At 46.3% G+C, this 9,684-nt stretch overlaps 1 protein-coding gene and 1 long non-coding RNA gene across 2 annotated transcripts; one reads left to right on the top strand and one right to left on the bottom strand.

Annotated features, from left to right (window-relative positions):
• Positions 1 to 778: 778 nt before the first annotated feature.
• Positions 779 to 8,519, bottom strand: LOC139438714 (uncharacterized). The gene is made up of 2 exons (XR_011648438.1): positions 8,421 to 8,519; positions 779 to 2,161 (listed from the first exon to the last, which is right to left on the bottom strand). It is a non-coding gene; the product is annotated as an uncharacterized lncRNA (long non-coding RNA).
• Positions 7,793 to 9,340, top strand: C2CD4B (C2 calcium dependent domain containing 4B). Its single transcript, XM_004469640.4, has 2 exons — positions 7,793 to 7,925; positions 8,115 to 9,340. Exon 2 carries the CDS (start codon positions 8,154 to 8,156, stop codon positions 9,273 to 9,275), a length of 1,122 nt encoding a protein of 373 aa, XP_004469697.1. The 5' UTR covers positions 7,793 to 7,925; positions 8,115 to 8,153; the 3' UTR covers positions 9,276 to 9,340.
• Positions 9,341 to 9,684: the final 344 nt, after the last annotated feature.

The raw sequence follows: 9,684 nt of genomic DNA, 5'->3' as shown, positions 1-9,684 counted from the left end.
GGGGGTCAAGGCCAGAGTTTGAGCAATTTCTCAGCTAAGTGCTAGTTGTATGATAGTGAATGAAATATTTAGTGCCTCTGAATTGCTATTTCCTCATCTGTAAAATGAGCGTAACAGTGATATGATTGTTGTGGGGACTAAATAGGTTCATTATCTGTGAAAATGCTTAAAAGTCCTGTGCACATTTTATCAACATAATGAAGACCATTCCCCAACATCAAAGAAGAGTCTAATGAGTTAAAGACCTTTAGAAGATGACCCACAAATCAGACAAGTCAGTTGTCTGAAAAGATAACTGATAGAAAGTCCCAGAGTCCAAACACACCTATTCTACAAAAATGGACATTGAGGGAAGCGGATGTGGCTCAAGCAATTGGACTCCTGTTTACCGTATCAGGGGTTCTGGGTTCGGTTCCCAGGGCCTCATGGTGAAGGCGTAGCTGACCTGCTCCACAGAGAACTGGCCCACACTGCAGAGAGCTGGCCCACACTACAGAGAGCTGGCCTGGATCGTGAACCGATGCAACAAGATGATGCAACAAAAAAGAGACACAGAGGAAAGACCATGAGAGACACAACAAACCAGGGAGCTGAGGTGGCTCAAGCAACTGGGTGCCTCTCTCCCATGCTGGAGTTTCTAGGATCAGTTCCCAGTACTTTCCAAAAAGAAGATGAGAAGAGAAGACAAACAGACACAGAACAACACACAGCAAATGGACACAGAGCAGACAATGAGCACAGGTGGGGGTGGGGGGATTAAAAAAAAAAAGCTGCTTGATTTTTAAAAAAATGGATATTTATTTGATTAACCTTGATTCTCATTTGGTAACTCAATCAACATTTAATTATAATATTAAGTAGTTGCAATTCTTTGTAGTTCTTTAGTGTGGATAAGGAACTAGTTTTTCTTTAAATTTGATTCACACAGTTTTCAAAAGCTATTTTTCAAAAGCTACACTTACAAAGTTGACTTAATGTACTTTAGCAAACTAAATGATTTTGAAAGTTTAATGTGGGAAACCTAACCCTCAAAAACTATTTAGTAATAATAACCAGTATTTATTAGTTTGGTGCAAAAGGGATTGAGGTTTTAGATCGTGAATTTTAAATCATTATAACTAGGCTCAAATACATCTTTATTAATAAAAATAGGAATCATTACAATCAATACCTTGTTGCCAACAAGAAATAAGTTTGCTTATTCCTGTAGTGTAAAAATCCATGCTTTGGGATTTGAAGAACTCTTAGAAAGCATTTTCTGCATCCTCCTGGTTGTGGAAGTGTTTTTCCTGCAAAAAGTTGTCGAGGTGTTTGAAGAAGTGGTGGTGGTAGTCAGTTGGCGAGAGGTCAGGTGAATATGGCGAGTGAGGCAAAATTTTGTACCCCGATTCGTTCAACTTTTGAAGTGATGGCTGTGTGACATGTGGTTGGGCATTGTCGTGGAGAAGAATCGGGCCCTTTCTGTTGACCAATGGTGGCTGCAGGCATTGCAGTTTTTGGTGCATCTCATTGATTTGCTGAGCATACTTCTCAGATGTAATGGTTTCGCCGGGATTCAGAAAGCTATAGAGGATCAGACCGAGAGCAGACCGCCAACTAGTGACCATGACCTTTTGATGGTGGAAATTTGGCTTTTGAAGTGCTTGGGAGCTTCTTCTCAGTCCAACCACTGAGCTGGTTGTCACTGGTTGAGTATAAAATCGACTTTTTGTCACACGTCACAGTCTGATCAAGAAATGGTTCATTGTTGCATAGAATAAGAGAAGATGGCACTTCAAAATGAAGAGTTTTAAAATTTTCTGTCAGCTCATGAGGTACCCACTTATCGAGTTTTTTCACCTTTCAATTTGCTTCAAATGGCGAACGACTATAGAATGGTTGACGTTGAGTTCTTCAGCAACTTCTTGTAAGAGGATCAGCTTTGATGATTGTTTTCAATTGGTTGTTGTCAGCTTCCGATGGCCGGCCACTATGCTCCTCATCTTCAAGGCTCTCGTCTCCTTTGCAAAACTTCTTGAACCACCACTGCACTGTACATTCATTAGCAGTTCCTGGGCCAAATGTGTTGTTGATATGAGTTGTCTGTGCTGCTTTATGACTCATTTTGAACTCAAATATGAAAATTGCTCGAATTTGCCTTCTGTCTAACATCATTTCCAGTCTAAAATAAATATAAAATAAACAACCAGTAATAAGTCATTAGCAAAAAAATATAAAGCAACAAATGCACATTAAAATGATGTGTAACATAACCACATTTATTTAAGAATGTATTCCAAGATCAAAAGGCAAATTTCAACAATGCAAAACTGCAATTACTTTTGCACCAATTTAATTCTAATCCCTACTATGTGCTATGGTCTTTCTATACCTTGTGTCTAATCCTCACAAAACAGAGGTAATAGATGGGTACTGTTGCTCTCATTTGATAGTTAAGATAGTTCCCTCGGAGGGTTTTACTAACTTGAGCAACGTCACACATGTAGAAAATGGCAGAGCCAAGACTGTGAACCTAAGTTTGATAGACTCCAAAATTTACTGCATTCTCTGTTTTCACTCTAAAGAGAGATTACAGAAAAGGGACACATAACCAAGTCTGAGTGGTTGGAGAGGGCTTTCAGGAGGAAGCAAAATTTGAACAGATTTTCAGAAGGATGAATAGGCGTCTTGAAGGAAGATGGGAGGTGTATGTGGTGGGGAGAGGTGTACAAGGAAGGCATAGTTTCCCCGGTAAGGGGAAAGTGAGGGAATTATTACACTTTATGGTTTACAAAGTAACTTCACATGCAGTTTCTCATTTTATTTTCAAGAAGGGATTATCATCTTTCCCAAATTATGGATGAAAATAAGGCATACTGGAAGTTCAGTAACTTGCTCAAGGACCCAGAAAAAGTAGATTGCCAAACTAGAACTCAGGTTCAGTTTTTCTGAAGCCAGACCCTCGGCTTCTCTAGCAGGGCCATAGGACTACATTTTCCCTTCTAACCTTATTTCTGGTTTTATCATATCTCGCCCACCCTCAGCTTTCTTCTTTCTTTTGTTCGCATATTTATTTTTATCTTACGTTATGTGATTAGGTTGTATACATTTTTGTATGCTTGTTCATACCAGTTTTCAATGAACTTGGGTATAAAATGATAATAACAAACAATGACTTCAATAGGCCCAAAAAGGAAACAATAAAAGAAACTCACCCACAAGGCCACCTCCCCAACACACCTGTTTTAATGTTTTATATTCCCTTCCAGGTTTGGACATTAGGGAACCACATTTTTACCCAATTGTGATGTTAAGGAGTATGCAAATTTGTATTTTGCTATTTTAATTAAATATTCCATTGGAGACATCTTTCTGTGTTGCTGCAGTTTTCTTGATGATGATTATCCATGATTTCAATGATTGCATTTTGTTCCATAAAAGGGATGTGACAACATACCACTGGACAGTCATGCTGGTTCTTCACTGGCTATTGGATAGGGAGGCTTTGCGGTAGGACTTCTCACATCCCAAGCCTTCAACTTTGCCCTTCCCATTCCAGAGGTATAGGTGTGGACAGTTTGTGACCTTATTTAGGGTTCTTTATTCTTTTAATTGTTGGTCTTTAACATTTTCACTAGGTCAGGCCATAGTGGTTGATAAATTGCCTATCAAAATCCTTTTTGATCAAAATATCTTTTTTGGAACAAGGGATGGTGTAAATAAAGAGAATGAATACATTTCCTGGGAGGACAATTTACAATTGTATAGCACTGTTATCATTACTTGTGATTTCCTGCTTTTGACATTTCCTGGGAGGACAGGGATTCAATTTACAATTGTATAGTACTATTATCATTACTTGTGATTTCCTGCTTATGACAATTTCATAATTGTCAAAGCTTTAATATATCAGGGTCTCATAAAATCAGTAAGGTATGTAAGTTTCAAGTCAAGGCCTTTGAACAAGGGCTTCTCTCTTATCTGGTCACATTCACGTGAGATGAGTTCAGGAGAAACCGGCTTTGAGGAAAGTACTAGAGGGAAGTGGTTATACACACAAAGGATAATGAGCCAGAAGTTTTGCCGGATTTTCTCTAGGTTCTTGGCTAAGCTACAAAAAATGAATTTTAAGTGCAAGCCAGTTTGGGTAGGCCAGTAATTTATTAAGAAATGGAAAGAAGAGAAATGGGAGAAAATAAACATTATGCGTCCCAGGTAGAGAGGAAAGGGACTGAAAAGAGATAAAGGGCTGATTTACAGACTACAATTCCCCATTACAGATTACAAATCTCCAGGTTTACTTGCATGTTGATCTAGGTAGGGGGAGAAAAAGGCAAGAACAGGGCAAGGGAAAAAGGGGAAAGGGGAAAAAAGATCGATTTAATGTCCACCTTGCCTTTTGAACCGTTAATTATTCTGTCCCTTTGCTAATGACAGGGGAGGAGTCCCAGCTGTTTGCTGTTTTGATTGATTACCCCACCCACCAATCTCATGGGAGGGCCCAATGATAAGGCCCCTTGAGAATATCTGAGGCTTCTCCTTGATTCCGGAAGAAATCCTGTTCCAAATGGGTGTTCTCTCAAGGTTCTTCCAGTAGCCTTCTTGTGGGGAATCCACGGCCATGTGTTTAATGGTGGCAGTTTTTCTGCCAGGTCCCAGATTCATCTCTTTATTCCCTAATTCGCCTGCTGTAGATGGACCGGGGTTTGAGTCCAGTTCTGCTCTTACTAGCTCTGAGAGTTTGGACAAGTTGTTTATTCTCTATTCCACCTTCTTTATAGACTTGATTCAGGATTAAATGAGATAAAGAATATGAAGCATTTAACATGACATATCCAATAGAGAGTGAGTGTTCAGTAAATGCCAATAGTATTATTGGAATAGTTTCCTTGTAGTAACAATTACTGAAAGTTTGAATACAAGATAGTAGTGGACCTTCCGTGGGCACAAGGCACAAAACAATGAAACAACTGGAGTAATCAATCTCTACTGAGATGATTTCCACTTTCTCCCCAACTGATTTAAGAATCAGGAAGGAAATCTGACTTCTAACTGTGGGTATGGCCTACAACTCTGGGTTTAAATGAATGACTGGCTGGATTTTGTCCCAGGGTAAGGAAATTCCCTGTACCTTACTTTCTCTTCTGTGGAATAGTGATACATGGAAAACGAATGCTCAAAAGGAACCCCTCTTGATAGAAAGTGTTTATAGCCATGCTTGTGTTGTTCCATGAACACGGAAGTATGAGTAACACACTCACTCAAATCCATGCCTTGCTTTCACTGTCATTAACCCAGTGATGAAATTTCTTTGTGTTCGTCTCACAAAAGGCCCTTGGGAGAGTGACAGTCATTTTCACTGAGGTCTAATTTGAAGCGATCTGGCATCTGCTGCAGGACATAATGCAGGTGTACACTGCTTTAGTAAAGACCATTTGTGTCCACAAACCAGCAGATTAGCCAGATGAACCACAGAAAAATGATCCGGAGACCCCAGGAATGCCTTGGCCTACAGGTTGACTTGGGCTGAATGGCTACTGCTCCCTGGGCCCTGAGGCTGTTAATTAAATCATACTTGCCCCATCTAAAAAGCACATAGTGGGAAACGGACTTGGCCCAGTGGTTAGGGCGTCCGTCTACGACATGGGAGGTCCGCGGTTCAAACCCCGGGCTTCCTTGACCCGTGTGGAGCTGGCCCATGCGCAGTGCTGATGCGCGCAAGGAGTGCCTTGCCACACAGGGGTGTCCCCGGCATAGGGGAGCCCCACCCGCAAGGAGTGCGCCCCGTAAGGAGAGCCACCCAGCGCGAAAGAAAGTGCAGCCTGCCCAGGAATGGCGCCGCCCACACTTCCTGTGCCGCTGACGACAACAGAAGCGGACAAAGAAACAAGATGCAGCAAATAGACACCGAGAACAGACAACTGGGGGAGGGGGGAATTAAATAAATAAATAAATCTTTTAAAATAAATAAATAAAAAGCACATAGTGTAAAACAGTAATCAATCAAGGGGGGGAAAGCCAAACATTTATTAACCGAGGGAGAACACTCTTCTTACCTTAAAAGATTTAGAAATAATAGGGTTTATTCCAAAGCAAAGGTAGTGGAAAATACCTTATTGTAGATTTTTAAAAATTAACTTCCTAAAAAAGAGTTAACTTCCTGGACATAATGTGCTATACAAGTTGCAATGGTGGGCACACAATAGATTTGGTGAATTATATCAAGCTGAGTGGATAGATGAGGGAAAGAAGGGAGAAAGGAAAGAAAGAATAGAGGAAAGGAAAAATTAGGGGAAAAAACCACAATATACCAGAATTTAGGATATGTGGATTATGTCCTTGATGAGTCACAATTTGAATGACCGTAGGCAAGTCTGTTAATTTGAGCATCCGTTTTTCATCCGGAAAACAGTAAAAATGTCTACCTCATAGATTTGTTTGTGAGAAAGAAAGAGAATAATGCAGAGAGTTATGTGGTTGAAAACACCTGACAGTCATAAGACCTGGGTGCTAGATAAGGCTCAATACAATATAATTCAACAAATATTTACTAAGCACTTACTGTTTGCCTGGTATTGTACCCCCAGGTGCTAGAATTGGATAAAAGATGAATAAAACAGCCTGGCTTTTCCCTTGGGTATGGCAACTGGGATGGAGGCAAACTCAATGTCTGGGTCTTAGGACTTTTATTTTACATGTAATTGTAATAGGTTTCCCCACTCCACTCTGGTTGAGTTGCCCTAGCCTCTGCCCTCAAGGAACTCATAGTCTAGCAGGGCCAACAAACCTGTAAACCAAAAATTCCAAAGCAGTGTGCTAACTCCCAAAACGGTGATAGCTAGAGAATGGAAGGAATGAGAAGGGACTGATGGACTCTAGTTGGACAGTTAGGTAAAGGAGATGATGTCTGAGGGGAATTGCGGAAAATAAGTAGTTCTTACAAAGACAAAAAGCAGAGAAAGGCCATTTCAGATAACAGGAAGCATCATATGCATAGCCAAACAAACAGGCATTGACTAGTTACAGTTTCTGCCACTAACTCTATCTAATCTTTATGGAGTTTTCTCAGATCCTCTGCGCCTCCAGCTTTCTCATCTTGGAAAACAGGAGGAGGGTGGGGTGGAAAGAGGCAACCTAGATTTTCTATAGGGTGCTTTCCAACTAGCATCTTACCAAGCTAGAGCGAAAAGCGGTTAGCAGTGAAACATCAGGTGCTATTTTTAGAGCATGAGCCAAAGACCCCATCTTATATGCCAATCAGGATGACAAGCAGAGCCTTCACTCATTCAGAAAATTCTGCATAGGTTAATTCATCCACTTGAACAATACTTAGAACATCGCTGGAGCCAAGCCATGGGCTCGTACGGAGGCCACTGTCCAATCGAGGGAGACAGACGCGTAAATAACTTGGTACACGAATACCATGGAAACCATGTAGGTCTGCACATGGTGGGTGTACACAGTCGGGTTGGAAAACAGAAACCCTGAGGCGTGTAGGTCACAGGCACGGTGATGGGATTTAGCTCCTAGTCAGAGGAACTTCCTGTTTCCTCATCCCGCTTCACCTTTTCCAAGAGGCAGCAAACATTTTCGGCTGCCAATTCTTCCTTGGCAGGGCAACCAGGCGCCGTCGCGTCACCGTTCTCTTTCCCAGGCCTGTGTACGGAGGCAGGACCCGAGGCAGACCAGAAGGTGCGGGCTCCTGGAGCAGCTTCCCGCAGGCCTGCGCGCGAGGCGCGCGGCTCCCGGCGTGGGCGGGCGGAGCTGGCCTGGGAGGCGGGCTGCCAGCCGGCCGCGGGCCAGCGGGGCGGGGCTCAGGCTGCGGGTATAAGAGACCAGCGCCAGCGGGTCCGCCGCAGTGCTGAAGCTGGCGCGCCAGCCGGGACCGGGAGGCCGAGGGCGCTGAGCTCACAACGAGGTCCCAAGTGACTGAAAATCAGGGAAAGGTCCTATTTCTATTTATTCGTTTGTTATTTTTTAACGTATCAATGAACTGGAAGGCGGGACGGGTGTGTGGGTGCGGGAGAGTTCGCCTTTGGTCTGGCTGTTGATCCTGGGCTCCTCCGTACAAAGGGTCAGGGGAGGGGTCCGGCAGCCCCGGGTGCCGAGAACTTAGCAGCCTCTCATCCCCGCAGGAGCGCTTCTCCCCGCCACTCCCAGCCCTGCCTCGGAGGATGGGGCTCCTCGGGAAACTCCGCGCCTCGGCCACCGGCAGCGCCGCCCCGGAGCCCGCCTTCTCCAACGTGCTCACTCCCGACCGCATCCCTGAATTTTGCATCCCACCGCGGTTGCCCGCGCCCTGCGCGCCCGAGTCGCCGGCCCTGGCGACCGCCCCCTTGCCTCGGTGGTGCGCGGCGGAGCCGGACCTGTGGCCCCGCGCCGAGAGCGCCGGCCGCACCGACTGGGACCCACGCTCGCAGGCCGCGCTCTCGTTGCCTCACCTTCCCCGCACGCGCACCGCCTACGGCTTCTGCGCGCTGCTGGAGAGCCCGCACACCCGCCGCAAGGAGTCACTCTTCCTCGGGGATCCCCGCGCCGCCGCGCTCTTGGGGCCGCCCGCCGCCCGGCCCGCGCCCCGCCCCCGGGCCCACACCGTGGGCGGCGAAGGAGGCGTTCCCTGCGCCTCCCAGGGCTGCCCGCGAATTCCGGGCAGAAGCTCCCCTGCCACCCCCGCGGCCTCTACCCAGCCCCGGGACGCGCTCGCCCCGCGGTCCCACGGCCGCCGCCTCCTACGCGCCACCGACCGGCTGCTGGGCCGCGCGCTGCGAGCCCGGAGGAGTCGTGGTTTGGTCCGCGCCCGCTCAGTCTCCAGCGGGGACGAAGAGGAGCGCGACGCCTGTTCGGGGCCGCGGACTCGGGCCTCCTCAGAGTCCCCGCCGTCGTCACTCCCGGTCCCGCGCCCCGAGCGCCTGGAGGCCGAGGGCACCGTGGCTCTGGGTCGCACCGGCGGCGCCCTGCGCCTGGCCGCCGAGTACTGCCGGCGCAGCGGGCGCCTCCGCATTCGGCTGCTGCGCGCCGAGGGCCTGGCGGGAGGCGCCTCCGAGCCCCGCGCCCTGAGCTGTCGTGTCAGCTTCGTCCTGCAACCTCCGGGCAAGGCGCGCAAGCAGCGCAGCACCGTGGTCCGGCGGAGTCGCAACCCGGGGTTGGACCAGGACTTCTGCTTTGAGGGGCTCACGGAGGACGAGGTGCGCCGCATGGCGGTGCGTGTCAAGGCCAAGGACAAGGGTCGCGGCTTGGAGCGGGGCCGCCCGCTGGGCCAGGGCGAGCTGCTGCTGGGCTCCCTCCTGCTCCTCTAGGGGATGCTCGCGTTACTATAGCGCTTTGTACAAAATAAACATTATTTATTCTCCTTTTTTTTTTTTCTATTCAGGATCTTGTTTTATTGATGTTTTAGTTCTTAGCCTGCCTTTGTCGTCGTTTATTGGTAGGTAAGGAAAAACTAATGAATCCCTCCTTCCAAACTAACTTCACATTCAAAGGAAAACAAAACAAGCTCACTTGGGGGTGGAAGGGAGAGGAAAGAAGTAAACCACATCTACGTTGTTTTTTCCCCTCCCTTCTTGCTTTATATCAGAGCTAAATGGTTTATAGGTCCAATAAAAAGCTAAGGTCATTAATTCAGAAGCATGCCCAATACTGCTTTCTTATGCACAGCATTACATATTTTGATGCAATATAAGCTCATCTTCTCATCCACAAATACAC

The sequence above is a fragment of the Dasypus novemcinctus genome, chromosome 3 (genome assembly GCF_030445035.2).
Source record: "Dasypus novemcinctus isolate mDasNov1 chromosome 3, mDasNov1.1.hap2, whole genome shotgun sequence".
In the NCBI taxonomy this organism is placed as follows: Eukaryota; Metazoa; Chordata; class Mammalia; order Cingulata; family Dasypodidae; genus Dasypus; species Dasypus novemcinctus.
This window is presented reverse-complemented; position numbering and strand designations above follow the sequence as displayed.

What these genes read in the sequence shown, in the direction of transcription:
- C2CD4B (XM_004469640.4), top strand. Translation starts at nt 8,154, where the DNA reads ATGGGGCTCCTCGGGAAACTCCGCGCCTCGGCCACCGGCAGCGCCGCC.